The following is a 15,410-nucleotide window of genomic DNA, read 5'->3' as shown; positions in this document are numbered from 1 at the left end:
GAAAAGACTGACAGTCCACGTACAGCTGTATGGCTTAATGATGAAAAGCTGAAAGTGGCCTATCAGTCTTTTCAGGACTGTTGGCACTGTCTACCCCGCTAGGGAAATAGACGTGATTATATGTATGACAAGCGATTTAAACAGCGACATGTTACTAACCCATTGCCTTCAAGAAGAACCCCAAGTTTATTATCATTTCCTCCTTTAGTCGCCTTTTACGACATCCAGATATGAAGTGGTCCTGTGAAGGCACGACGGAAATTCTTATTATTCATATTCTGTCAAAATTAACGTTTCCACTATCATATATCAGACGGACGTGGAGAAAGACCTCCGCGGCGTGGTGAAGATTACGGCGAGCGTGGGGGGCGCCATGTGCTTAGCGGCGGCCGCGCTGCAGCTGCTGGGCTTGATCCCGGGGCGGCGGCCGAGGCTGCCGGTGCTGCTGAAGGCGGCCACTGCTGGCACCCACTCCGCTGCTATACTGACGCTGCTGGAATGTGATACAAGACAGGTTAATATACTTGACTATGAAGTCAGTGTGTTTTTTTGAAAAATGTGGGTATTTTAAATTGTTTCAATTCAATTCAAGACAGGTTAATATACTTCTATGGTTTCTATGTGTTGAGAAGTCGGTGTGTGTTTTTGAAAAAAGTGGGTAGTTTAAATTATTTCAATTCAATTCAGTTTTTTATTTGCATAACATGAGTACCCAAAACCGCCGAGCTTGCATGAAGAGAGTTATGAATGTGGATGAAGCGAAGGAAGTATGCAGAGATCGTGGCAAGTGGAAAGATGTAGTCTCTGCCTACCCCTCCGGGAAAGAGGCGTGATTTTATGTATGTATGTATGTATGTATAACATGAGTACAACAAGATATTTTTGTATTACCGATCTTCATATTTACCCTTTCGGATGTTGCAAACATTTATTATGTAAAAGTAGATATACCTACTAACTTATGCATAAAGGTACCTACTTAGTATCATATCGTAATAAATTTTCAATCTAACTAGAATTGTTTAAACCTAGTACATATTGCACAATTTTTTTATTTTTATATATTACTATATTTATCTATTAGGACGTTTCTCTGTAAACTAGGCTAGTTAGTTCTGGACTCAGTATTAATCCAATTTGTTTTACACTGCAGATGGAAACGTTCTGACATTCGTCGTGTTTGTTTTTAATATCTTTATTGCATAGAAGAAAAATTTACACAGTAACAAGAAAACAGTAAATACATAGTTATAAAAGATACAAATCACTTGCAATGGCGGACTTATCCCATGAATGGATCTCTTCCAGTCAACCGGCAAACAATAAAGGAAATTGATAATTTAGTAAAAAGCGGCAAGTCACTATGTTATTAGCATTGTTACATACATATAATCACGTCTATATCCCTTGCAGGGTAGACAGAGCCAACAGTCTCGAAAAGACTGATAGGCTATGTTCAGCTATTTGGCTTTAAGATAGAATTGAGATTCAAATAGTGACAGGTTGCTAGCCCATCGCCTAAAAGAAGAATCCCAAGTTTATAAGCCTACCCCTCAGTCGCCTTTTACGACATCCATGGGAGCGAGATGGAGTAGACCTATTCTTTTACTATTGGTGCCGGGAACCACACGGCACATTAGCATTAGCATTGTTTTGATTGGTAATTACTGTGTCATATTAGTGTCAATGTCATTGTCGAGAGAGATAGACTAACAGTTTTGTAACGGCCATACAAGACAATAAATCAGTTTGGCATTGTGTCATCATGCAAGCGAAGCTCCAATGTGTTTGTACTGTCGTACAATAATATTTGTTGAAATTTACAACAACTTGATTTGTGCACACACCCGCTCTAGTCTGGCATACGCCGTAAAGTGACAGAACAACCCGTGCTGCCGCTCCACTTGCTTACGTCACACCACAACGATTGTCATTTATTGATGCAATACATTACATCTACCTTTTACAAAAATTGAAATAAACAAAACAACATTTTCTAATAACAATGAAATCATGAATTATTTAAGTGACATTCAACCAGAGTTTACAAATCTTAATTATTATCGACTGAGATGTTTTCGCTGTCGGAATCATTTTTATGTTCTTCATTTCCGTCATTACATACTTCCCATTTTCCTTCAACTCTTTTTAAATGTACCACATTTCTACGCAATCGCTGTCCCGTTTCTTCATTTTCTATTTCCATGTCGTTTCCTTTCTGTTTTGTTACTGTATAAGGTACATTGTTAAATGTTGTAGACAATTTATTTTCTTTTATTAAATTCTTTGTATAAACCTTTTCCCCGATTTGAATGTCTGTTTCCTTAGCTTGTCTCTTCTTGTCAGCATATTCTTTACCTTTTGATTTCATTTCTGTATCTCTATCCCTGGTTTCTTGGTCGCAATCTGCGAACTCAACATCTAAGAGGGAAGGCAGCTTGTCACGAAATTGTCGTCTAAAAAACAGTTCTGCGGGAGTCCTACCTGTAGTAGAATGGGGTGTACTATTATACATTGTTAAATACTTGAGTAAATCGTCTTGCCAGTTAGATTTCTGGCTTTGGCTAATGCGCAATCTTTTTAATATATCCCGATTCTGCCTCTCAACCTCGCCGTTTTGTTGAGGCCAATAAGGGATACTATGAAATAATCTTATACCATATTCCTCACAAAAAGATTTAAAGTCTGCGCTAATAAACTGGGGACCGTTATCGGCAGTAATGCTTACTGGTGTACCTAATCGAGAAAATATTTCTTTGAGTATTTTTATCGTTTGAGCTGAATCTGTTATTTTAGTGATCTTTACCTCCTTGTATCGACTGTAATAATCACGAGGATATAGTGACCACTTGGTAACGGGCCCAGATAGTCTATTGCTACATCTACCCATGGCTGGGAGGGAAGTTTACGTCTATGCATGGGATTAGGAGGATTTGGAGCCGAGACCAAAGTGCAACCCTTACACGATCTTACATAACGTTCCGCGTCTTTGTCTACCTTCGGCCACCAAACTTTAGATCGCAATCGAGTTTTCATCGCAACAATACCTGGATGACCTTCATGAGCCGATGCCAGCACTTTTAATCTCAAGCTCGTTGGTATTACAATCTTATTTTGCCGCAAAAGTATATTATCTTGGAAACACAGTTCATGTTCGAAAATTTTGTAATTGGTCACACTTTGATCCCAATTACTGTTGAAAACACCCTTTTTAACTAACTGTAACTCTGTATCTGCTTCAGATGCCAGTGATAATTCGGTTAAAGTGATTGCTGTGGGACAAGATTGATCTATAACCAAATTCAGATAGTTATCGTCATCAAATGGTTGTGGTGCTGAGTTTTGCATACACATTCGTGAAAGTGGGTCGGCAATATTATTTTTACCAGGAATATATACGATTTTAAATTTATACGATTGTAAACGCAAAACCCAGCGTTCGATTCGTGCGCATGGTTTAGAATTTGGTCCAAATATTACCTCTAATGGTTTATGGTCGGTTATTAGTTCAAATTGGTCTTTACCAAATAAATACATATTAAAGTGCTCAACAGACCATACTAAAGCTAAAGCTTCTTTTTCTGTTTGGCAATATCGTTTTTCTCGATCACTCAAACTTTTATTACCATATGCAATAATACGTGGTCCCTGAACACCATGTTGAACTAGAACGGCGCCTAAACCTACTGGACTAGCATCAGCAAATACTTGTGTTCTATCTTGTGGATTGTAGTACCCTAAAGTGTGAATATTGTTAAGTGCCTTTTTCAGCATCGCAAATGCTTTAGACTGCTTGCTCTGCCAATGAGATGAGATGTTAGCACCTTTAGACAATTTTAATCGCAAGAGCTCTCGCAGTGGATCAGTCAACGTAGCCAAATGGGGAATCCATTTTCCTACATAATTTACGAGACCCAAGAAGCTCTGGACTTCCTCTATTACCTTAGGTTCTCTAAATGACTGAATCAAACTGACATATTTGTCCAGAGGTTTCACCCCATTACACGATAATTGATGTCCAAGGAACTGTATCTGTCTAACACTGAAAGTACATTTTCCTTCATTTAGAATGACGTTATTATCCTTCAAAACCTGTAAAAGTTTTTTTAGTCTCTCTCCATGTTCGGAGTCGCTTCCAAAAACAACGATATCATCAATAAAATTGACGACGCCTTCACAAGGCAAAAGTATTTTCTCAAGCGTTTTCTGGAAAATTTCAGGAGCGCACGATATGCCAAACATGAGGCGCTTATATCTAAACAATCCTCTGTTGCAAATAAATGTTGTTATATATCTGCAGTCCTCGCTAAGTTCAATTTGATGGAATGCATTTTTAATATCTAATTTAGAAAACATCTTCGCATTTCTGAACTTAGGGAGAAGCTGTTCCATAGTTGGTAAGGGATGCTTTTCTCTAATAATTGCTTTGTTGGCTTGCCTCATGTCCAGGCACACGCGAGCATCTCCATTCTCCTTGAGAACTGGGACCAAAGGGCTTACCCAGTCTGATGGACCGTTAACAGGTTCAATGATATCAGCATCTAACAGTTCTTGAATTTTATCATTTATTTTGGACTCAAGGGGAACGGGGATTCTACGACAAGGTTGAGAAACTGGTTTAATTGTCTCATCGATAGGGATAGTGATTTTTACGTCTTTGAATTTCGGAAATTTTGTATTGACCATATTAATTCCTAAACCTACCCTCAATACTCCTAGTTTGATAGCGGTGTCTTTCCCGAGCAAGTTTTTTGTGCCACCTTTCACCACATAAAAAGTTTCTTCATCTAATTTACATCCGTTTGAAATAACGATAGAAGAATCAAATGCTCCCAAAACAGTGAGGGGATTTTGGCTTCCGTAAGCCACAAAGTTTTTCTGTGGAGATTTGACCTGATTTTTCACTATAATGTTCAAGGATTTAAGATTTTCCCAAGTAGCATCATTAATTATGTTACACTTGCTGCCGGAATCAATAAGCATATCAATGTTCACCCCTCCTAATGTGCATACGATGGTGTCATCACCATCAATCTGAAAAATGTAATGTACATCTTCTGCAGGTTTAGACGTTTTAATTTTTTTAGTTGATGATTCAGCGACAGTTGTTGTTCCGGAAGTAATGTCGTTAAATTTACGCTTCTTTTTACTGGTTTTGCAATAACGACGAAAATGACCGACATAACCACATTTCAGACATTTCTTTAGGAGTGCTGGACAAGACTTTTCATTGCTTGGGTGGTTCCCACCACAACGACAGCAAGGATCAGGAGTTTCTTTTTTTGAAAAAGATTTGTTCACATGATTGACTGCAAGTTGAACTTTACTTGCATCAAAACCATTTAATTGCCGCTGAACTGCTTCCAAAGCATTAGCTTCCGAAATAATTTTGTCCAATGTTACATCATCCCCTAAAGTCAAGATCTTTTTTCGTAACTCTACCGATTCACACTTTTCAGTGATTTGATCTATCAAATGTTCCTCTACAACTTGAAATTTACATTTAGCGCTTTGATTCCGAAGACGAACGAGAAACTTCTCAAATTTTTCTTCCGCTTCTTGTTTAATAAGTCTAAACAAATGGCGTTCATAAACACGGCTTTGCTTTGGAGAAAAGTATTCGTCTAACTTTGCTAACGCAATAGTGTAAATATCCCCACTATTGTCTTCTGGGGCTTTATCTACATGGGCACCTGGTATATTATAGTATATCTCCTGTAGAGAAAGCCCACCCATGTGTAGGAGTATTGCTCTTTTTGTTTCCGGCGATTTTATATTTGTTGCCGTTAGATATAGTTCGAGCGCTCTTTTCCACTTTTCCCATCGTAGACCAACGGACGAAGGATCTCCATCGCAGTCTAATGACTCTAATGGCGGTAATTGCGACATATTGAGGGATATCTGGAAAATAAATATTTCCATTGTAGGTACCATTCGACTGGGGTCGAATTACCTCTTATGCTGCGATTGCTACATTTTGTGGTAATGGTACCGTTCAGTTTTACTGAACTACCAGTTAAAACAATCGCTATTGTAGGTACCGTTTAGCTTTCTGCCAAACTACCTCTAATCAACACGAATTTATAGGTACCATTTGATATCGAAGTATCAAATTACCTCTGGTTTATATAACCTCTTTACCTCTAACAGGAAAACATTAGGATTATATTTTTTTTATATTAGAACTATTTATTTATTATTGTCAATCACAGGATTACATATTATTAGTATTAAATTTACACCCAATTATTTACCCGCAATAGTAAGAAATAATACAACTAAACAGTGGTATCTATGCACGTGCATTAAACAAAACAATTAAATAAGTTTCATTATTTTATTAAGATGTTACCTTACCTTACTTCTTTTTGTTTACCGATTTAAACTTAGATTATGTATACATATTTATACCTTCTTTTACATTTTCACGTCAGAGACTTATTTGTCAATGGTTTCAAATGACATAAAAAAACACAATTTTCGTTGCCTAGCAACCATCTTTGCAAAAATAAAGTAAAACAAAAATATATGAAACGGGAAAATAACAAATACATAATAATTTATTATTTTTAGATAAACATTGCACCAATGAAAAACAACAAAAATATTATGTGTAGGTGTTTAATACTTTTGTAATTCTTCACACCTTTGTAATGTTTCACTGTTAGGGCAAAAGGTTTCAAATGTGTAGGTGATTTTTCCGTTGTTGATTTAAGTATTTTTTATAGGTACTAAAAAAAAATAATTTAGGTACTTGCCTTTAGGCTCTTTACCTCTTGCAGGGTCGCCAAATGTACTGTCGTACAATAATATTTGTTGAAATTTACAACAACTTGATTTGTGCACACACCCGCTCTAGTCTGGCATACGCCGTAAAGTGACAGAACAACCCGTGCTGCCGCTCCACTTGCTTACGTCACACCACAACGATTGTCATTTATTGATGCAATACATTACAGTGTTTTATTTATAAATATCCTAATATAATCATAAATTCCTATATGAAACAATTACCATCTTGAACAGGAAGAAGCATGTCCGGGAGCCCTGGGCTGGGTGTGCGCCGCGTGTTGGTGCGCGGGGTGTGCTGCGCTCTGTGCTCAGCCTCTTCTGCTGCAAGCGGAGTTGGCAGGCCGGTCACAGGGAGCGCCATCTGTCGGCCTTTTAGCGGGTAATGTAGAAATCTCTTCATCATCTTACCCTCATTCAAGATGCGCCTCGGCATGAGTAAGGAACTCATGATGTAGTACTTAAATTATTATCAGTAGGTAGTTAAATTATAATAATGACGGAAATCATTATTATAATAGAAGGCAGGTGCCGTGTTGTTTCCGGCACTATAAAATAGAGCTACTCCATATCTTTCTCGTCTCGTGCGGGTTAGACAGAGCCATCAAGCTTGAAGCTTGAAGAAGAAGACTGGTAGGCCACTTCATAGAATAAGACATAAGATAGAATTGAGATCCAAATAGTGATAGGGTTGCTAGCCCATCGCCTAAAAGAAGAATCCCTAGTTCTTAAGCCTATCCCTTAGTTAGTTAAAGTGGTGCTCGCAAATTCATACATACATACATACTTACCATCACGCCTGTTTCCCATTGGGGTAGGCAGAGACTATGGAATTAAACTAGCGCCAAATCCACTCTTGCCTTGAAACCTCTATAATTATGAGCATAACATACATAGGTACATAAAATCACGCCTCTTTCGCGGAGGGGTACGCAGAGACTACCTCTTTCCACTTACCACGATCTCTGCGTACTTCCTTCGCTTCATCCACATTCATAACTCTTCATGCAAGCTCGGCGGTTTCGGGTACTTTTGACCTGCAAGCTTACTCTCAATCTCAATTCTGTCGCAATTTAGTTTGTTACTCTTGAAATCATTAATCTTGAGATTGAGTTGGTATTGCGATTGTGTCATGATTGTGTTTTCCTTGGCGATTCCACTAAACCCTTACCCTTTATGAGCATAACAATGTGATCTTTGTATCACCAGGTGTCTGCACCCTAGCCTGGCTCTCAGCCAGACTGTGGGGCGGGGCCCCCCTGCAATTAGGGGCTGCGGCAGCCTCGGTGTGTGCTGCTGGCTGCGCGCTGCTGGCGGCGCTGTGTCTCGCTCTAGCATTGTGCGCCGCCGCTAGACTGAGAACTATCACGCACAAAGTCCCGCCGGAGAGAAGAAACTACCTGAAGGACAGGTGAGATACATATGGTCACGTCTATATCCCTTGCGGGGCAGACACAGTCAACAGGCTTGAAAAGACTGAATGACCATGTAGCGGGAGCGATGATTCGGCTCGACCGCCACCAAAGGGAAGATCTTCCGCCAGGCTAGGTGTTATGCCTGGGGAACCGCGGCTCCGACGATGTTGAGTCGGAGGTTGTATATATAGCTCCAATCCTTGAAATCTCTGAAATCGCGATTTGGGTTCTTTGCTGCTTTTGGCTGAGCGCGTCGATTTCTTCGAGATGATTGACAGTTGTTGTGTGATTTGATGTTGTCGACAAGTGGCGTAGAGATGTCGCCACAGTACTCCCCCCCAAGACCGGAGGTCTGAAGTCTTGATCTTGCTGTGCAATCTGTGCTTCAGTAGCTTGCAAGTGCCAGAAGTCTTCCAGTGAGTCGGAAGTTGCTCGAAGTCCTAGTGAGTCAGGAGTGAGCCGTTGCGTTGCTCGTAGTCTGCGGTGAGTCGAGACAGTAGAGAGCGAAGTCGACTTGTTGGCGCCGAGAGAAATCGTGCAGAGCTGCCACGCTGGAGAGAAGAGCGGCCGTCGAAGAGATCCAGGCGTGGGCTGCGGTAGATGCGTCGGTCGCTGAAGTCGAAGAGAGTGAAGTGCGGGTGGAGACAGGACCAGGAAGCTCGGTGAGTCGGCTGCGATGGACCTGCTGCGATACCCAGTTGCTGGCTTGCTGTGAGACTGCTTGCAGAGTGAGGAGTGATGCTGAGGATTGGAGTTGATGATGATGGAGAAGGTTGCTTCCAATCACGTCGGGGTCACCAATGTAGCGGGAGCGATGATTCGGCTCGACCGCCACCAAAGGGAAGATCTTCCGCCAGGCTAGGTGTTATGCCTGGGGAACCGCGGCTCCGACGATGTTGAGTCGGAGGTTGTATATATAGCTCCAATCCTTGAAATCTCTGAAATCGCGATTTGGGTTCTTTGCTGCTTTTGGCTGAGCGCGTCGATTTCTTCGAGATGATTGACAGTTGTTGTGTGATTTGATGTTGTCGACAAGTGGCGTAGAGATGTCGCCACAACCACGTTCAGTTTTGGGCTTAATGATAGAATTGAGATTCAAATAGTGACAGGTTGCTAGCCCATCGCCTAAAAAATAATCCCAAATTTGTAAGCCTATCCCTAAGTCGCCTTTTACGACATCCGTGGGAAAGAGATGTAGTGGTCTTATTCTTTTTTTGTATTGGTGCCAGGAACCACACGGCACAGGTGAGATTTTGAAATTAAAATGTCTATTTGAATTATATGAGTACAAGGTCTTAAATTTATAAAACGGATCTCCATATTGACCCTTTCCTTTCTTCGTTCCGGTTGCATCCTCACCACTCTGGAGAGGAGCCCTGGGAATGCCTTTTTCCAAATTTTTGAAGCTGACGATTCCTTACAATTAAAAAGTGGAACGGTAAACTAAACGTTGTTTTCAGGAGCCGTGTAGTCCGGCACACGCTGGTGCTGCTGGTGACGACGGCGGCGGCGCAGGCGGCCGGCGTTGCGTACGCGCAGCCCGGCGAGCGGCGCCTGGCGCACGCGGCCGCGCTCTCAGCCGCCGCTCTAGCTAACGTGAGGCACTTCTCTCTAGAGACTTGTTTACAGGATACCTAACATAGCATATAATCACGTCTAAAACCTTTGCGGGGTAGACGGAGCCAACAGTCTCCAAAAGACTGAAAGGACACGTTCAGCTGTTTGGCCTAATGATAGAATACTATGCATTTGAATATATTGATTTAATAAGTCAAGCGATGGGCGATTACTACTAAAAGTAATTGAATCGATTGTTTAACGCAGACGATAACCATGATGTCAGTCGATAACATCAGTCGATTGTTATCGACTTACGTTGGCGCATGCGATGTGCTAAAATGCGCAATTTTCGATTCAGGCGATTGTATATTTTGCAACAATCGCCCATTTATAAAGTCCGCCACACACTCATACTGCTGGTAACTACGATAGCACATCATCGTACTGTCAGCTGCTACGCTGACTAATTTTTCTATAAATTTCTAGAGCCAGCGATTCTCTAAACCCAGCGGTTTAGACTGTTCTGTGTATCAGTCAGTATTCTCTTTTATTTAGCCAAAACTAAACAGTTTTCCAAGTAAACCTGGATATTGTTTAGTAGGTATATTCACATGAATAAATATCAAGAGCTCTACAAATTAGATGATTTGAAATACTTACAACAATATAATATTACTTCTGTGTATTTCAGTTTTAGTATTCTCTTTTATTTAGCCAGAACTAAACATTTTTCCAAGTAAACCTGGATATTGTTTAGTATATTCACATGAATAAATATCAAGAGCTCTACAAAGGAGATGATTTGAAATACTTACAACAATAAACCATTACTTCTGTGTATTTCAGTTTTAGTATTCTCTTTTATTTAGCCAAAACTAAACATTTTTCCGAGTAAACCTGGATATTGTTTAGTATATTCACATGAATAAATATCAAGAGCTCTACAAAGGAGATTATTTGAAATACTTACAACAATAAACCATTACTTCTGTGTATTTCAGTTTTAGTAAGTATTCTCTTTTATTTAACCGAAACTAAACATTTTTCCAAGTAAACCTGGATATTGTTCAGAATATTCAAATGAAGAAATATCAAGAGCTCTACAAAGGAGATTTGAACTACTAACTTTTATACAATCACTCACGTCTTGGCTACAATCAGGGCGTGGCGATGGTGGTGTGTTACGTGGTACGCGACGAAGAGTGCCTGCGAGCCGCTCGCCGCGTGTTGTCTCTGCCGCACCACGACCGCGATGGGGACACGTCACTCAGTTGTAAGTACATACATACATACATACATACAATCACGCCTCTTTCCCGGAGGTGTACGCAGAGACTACCTCTTTCCACTTGCCACGATCTCTGCATACTTGCTTCGCTTCATCCACATTCATAACTTGGCGGTTTCGAGCACTTTTGACCTGACCCTTTACCTACCGTAAGTATTCATTCATATAAACACGTTTATATCCCTTGCGGGGTGGACAGAGCCAGCGGACTTGGAAAGACTGATAGGCCACGTCCAGCTGTTGGCTTAATGATAGAATTGAGATTCAAATAGTGACAGGCTGCTAGCCCATCGCCTATATCGCCTTATTATCTCAAGTTTATAAGCATATCCCTTAGTCGCCTTTTACGACATCCATGGGAAAGTGATGGATTGGTCCTATTCTTTTGATATTGGTGCCGGGAAACCCCACGGCACAAAGTATTCTTTTTTTTCTATGTCCATTCCATATGAGTGTTTCATGGCCGTTTTCACCAACGATTTATTAAGGGCATTAGTCATTTAATTAAAAAGACATCTCTGTTATCAAATGTACTCCACTTTTATGGCTCTTTCAAAACCACAGCATTTGGATCACTTATTTACTAGGCCTAGGTCAGCCGTCAATATACTGCAGTATCTTTTGAAAAATATAATATATTTCATATAATACAACTGAACAGCGAAGGCTGTTTCTCCTACCAACGAAACTACAGTTCTCTTCTTTTTTCATTGATTAGTCCAGGCATTAATATAACAAGATATTTGTGCTAGAAAGAGTCCGGAACTATCTGGGCCCTCATTTTTCACCGGGAAAAATACATAATGAGGCTTAGTCAAGAGAACGAAAGATGACAGAGGTTTGCGATTAAACTCGTGATCTTGGGGCCATTATTAATTTCCTTCATTCCAATCGTATCAAAATCTTAACTCACATAATTACTCTGTGTACAGTGTACATAAAGCAAGGAGGAGAAGTGGAGAGTCGCGGTGGAGTGGGTACAGTGGAGTGCTCGTCGCCGGTGTCGCCCGTCAGCTCGTACTGGCGCGCGCCGGGGCTCGAGTCTCCGGCCAGGGCGCATCGGTAGGTAATACATAGTACACCTGATTTAATTCACATACACCAGGTCATAGATAATGTAACCGACATAGACTAGAACTTAGTAAGGAGATGAAGTAGATAGGCTCCAGTGTTAGACACATCAGTAGGTTAAACATACAAATTACTCCAAAACCGTCTTCATGAACAGATTTCGGACTACTTTCTAAGGAGGAAGAAACCGTTACAAATGAGAGTGAGAATGGTAATATTTGTTAAGCCACTGGGTACATAAAGCAAGGAGGAGAATTGAAGTCTCGAGTCTCCCGCTAGGATGCATCGGTAGGTGAGACACAGTATACGTAACTTTACCTACTCCAGGATGGTCATCATAACCTTGAAATGCTAACAGGCAAAGCTTCAACAGTAATTTAAAAAATAAGTGATAGTGCAGTTAAACCAAGGAAAGAAATTTAGGTGGTCATCCCTGTCTTTATAATAAACCAAATTCAGGGTCAAACTTTATTGCCTTTGTTAAATCATAATTTAACTTTATTTTCGAGTTATAGTATTTGTCAATTAGTAGTTGTTTAATGATCAAAGCACTCCGCTTTCATTTCAGAAGACAATCAACCCCCGACAGCAGAGCAGATATCGTCCGCTGCGTCGAATACAAAGACTCTATGATGAGTCCGCACCGCTACGAGACACGGCACATGTCCACCACCCACGCCGTCTGCGATCTCATCCCCCATCCCCCCTCACAGCCCGAGTACATGGCCAGGGTCTGTCTAGAACTAGGAGTCCTCAACACACCCCCTCGGGAAACACCCGCCCCCCTCCTCACCTGCTCCGTAGACTTCGAACCCTACCCAGAAAAACACACAGAACCCAAAGAATGCACCCTCTGCGTACAATCCAACCCGGACGTCTCCAAAATCCCATCCCCACCTATAAAAAGCTGCTTAAAGAAAAGCAAAAACCCTGACTTCTCTTCCAGCACGTCACTACCGTCCATTGAAGTGGTCAAGGAGGAACCCAAAAAATCTGACATCGAACAAGTGAACAGGGAGTGGAACAAAGCGTACAATTCCCCAGATACAGATAAAATGCTCAATAAAATATCCAGCGATCTGGATTTTCTTCTAAACAGGACTCAAGACGGTAAAACCGTTATACTCGACCAAATTGAAGAAGCGCCGACTTAGGGGTGAATGGTAGTTAAGTAAAGTGATTCAATTTAGCAGCGTAAGCAAACGAATAACATGGAAACAGGGGTGCATCATGCCAAACGTTAGTTAGTTAAATTGTAAATATATTATGTAGGTACTTATTATAAAAGATTGTATCAAATTGTATAAGATTTATCTGTAAAATAACTTATTGTAAATAATGACACAGGGAAACATAGTTACCATTTTTTTTATTATTTTAATCAGTGATTTTATTTTTTACAGTCGCAAGTCGGTTAAAGGTTAGACCAATAATACTTTATTTAACTCCATCATTACTAAAATGTATAACAATTTATTTAAATGTTTTAAATTTATTTTATAATTAAAAAACCATTTATGATAGTATATTGCTATTCAATTTAAATCAGATACAATTTTTTTTTTGTTTATGTTGATGTTAATCTGTATAACACAGTAGTTATCTGATTTTACCATTCATGTCTTAAAACAAGTTTCATATACTGTATAAATTTACTAACATAGTTATTAGATAAACGAAATGTGATATTATTTTTACATGTATTAGTTATTCATTCATATAATATTATTTCTGGTACCTCAAAAAATCAATCACTAATTAAAATATAAATTTATATATATATTATTAAATTTTTAATACTTTTAGCAGATATATGCACAAAATATAATGCCGAAACAATTTTCAGTGGACAGATACCGTTGGCAAGCAATATCTATAAAATGTCATGGTTTAAACTAAACTGTTGTAAAAGCCATTACATCACAGAATTGCATTAAACTGACTTTTCTCTATCGCTCACTAATTGTTTACCTAACTCTTCTTGTTGTTATACATAAAAGTGAACATATACATTAGACATAAAAGAAGGGAAATTTAATTTTTTTTTTGTTTAGAGAGAATGATATTTTGATATAACTACTACTTATTACCACTATTGTATGTGTTTGTAGTTTATGTTATTTTAATTACCTCACGGTCAATGTATCACAATATAAATTAGATAAATTGTAGTTAAACATTAATGCAGCCAGTGCGTAGTGTTAACATTGTAAATAATATTTTTAGTTAAAATATGTTTAAGATGATTCGATAAACGAATTATATTTTACGTTAAATCGGGTACAATATATTTTTATTTACAATAAATTTTTTACTATTGAAATTGGTGTTTTTCGTTCGAAATCTACTTGACAATTATGGAGTAAACAAAGATTCTTATATAATTTTAACGAAGTTTAAAAGCCCTTAGTCGGCTTGTAAGATACTCAAAAAAGAAGATTGAGTGGTCCTATTCTTTTTTGTATTGCCGGGCCGCACAACATTCAATACAAAACCTTGTAAATAAAAGCTAACATGTAGAAAACACTGAATGAAAATGAAGTGAAGGAAGTATGCAGGGATCGAGACAAATGAAAAAATTAGCCTCTGCCTACCACTTAGGGAAAGAGGCATATTTTATATATTTGTAAATTAAAGTCAATTCTAACATGTAATAAAATATTATTTATTTATTTAAGCTCAACTAGCATAAATTAATCGGGAGCATACAAAAATACAATGATAAATCGGCAAATTAAATAATTGTTCGCTAAATCATACATACATTATGCACAAAATTTTACAAGCTACGAAAATTATACATAATATATGTACACACAAAATTCATTATTTTTCAATAATTTACATTTATTTGGTTCCTTACTTATTTAACAGTTTATTTCGTTAGCTGTAAATTAATTTATTGTAACACGTGCAACAAATAAACTTACATACAAATAAAAATTTATTTTATCGTAAACTTTAGTCATAACATTGGCTCTATTAGTCTATGAATCTTTTAACAAAATTGTGAATGTTCCTAACATAGTAATATTAAGGAACTGAATAATAATTTCACACATTTTTGACACAGTAGTACTTTGACTACCAAACTAACTAAACGTACGAAATTAATTTTATAGTAGCACCAGAAACAACTGTATTTTCGGTACGAAACATTATTTTATAAAGATTCCCTCGGGACTTGAATAATTATGGTTCCAGTCAACTGCCTTTTAATTACTCAAACTTATTTTAAACAAATGCGTCGTAAACCCTTCCTACCATTTATACCAAGACAAAGTTCG

At 38.7% G+C, this 15,410-nt stretch overlaps 1 protein-coding gene across 7 annotated transcripts in view; it reads left to right on the top strand.

The window, feature by feature from the left end:
• Positions 1–13,857, top strand: part of LOC106136237 (uncharacterized) — a 286,942-nt gene extending 273,085 nt beyond the window's left edge. For 5 of the 7 annotated variants that reach the window (XM_060949379.1, XM_060949376.1, XM_060949374.1 and 2 more), the window contains 7 exons: positions 314–514; positions 7,027–7,171; positions 7,999–8,200; positions 9,665–9,800; positions 10,926–11,037; positions 11,985–12,114; positions 12,692–13,857. In XM_060949379.1, the coding sequence (XP_060805362.1) occupies positions 314–514; positions 7,027–7,171; positions 7,999–8,200; positions 9,665–9,800; positions 10,926–11,037; positions 11,985–12,114; positions 12,692–13,277 (1,512 nt within the window). In that variant the 3' untranslated portion in view covers positions 13,278–13,857. Of the gene's footprint in view, positions 1–313; positions 515–7,026; positions 7,172–7,998; positions 8,201–9,664; positions 9,801–10,925; positions 11,038–11,984; positions 12,119–12,691 lie in introns of all 7 variants that reach the window. The other 2 variants (XM_060949375.1, XM_060949381.1) reach the window with 2 other exon arrangements.
• The last annotated feature ends 1,553 nt before the right edge of the window (positions 13,858–15,410 follow it).

Source organism: Amyelois transitella, chromosome 18, assembly GCF_032362555.1.
Source record: "Amyelois transitella isolate CPQ chromosome 18, ilAmyTran1.1, whole genome shotgun sequence".
NCBI lineage: Eukaryota > Metazoa > Arthropoda > Insecta > Lepidoptera > Pyralidae > Amyelois > Amyelois transitella.
This window is presented reverse-complemented; position numbering and strand designations above follow the sequence as displayed.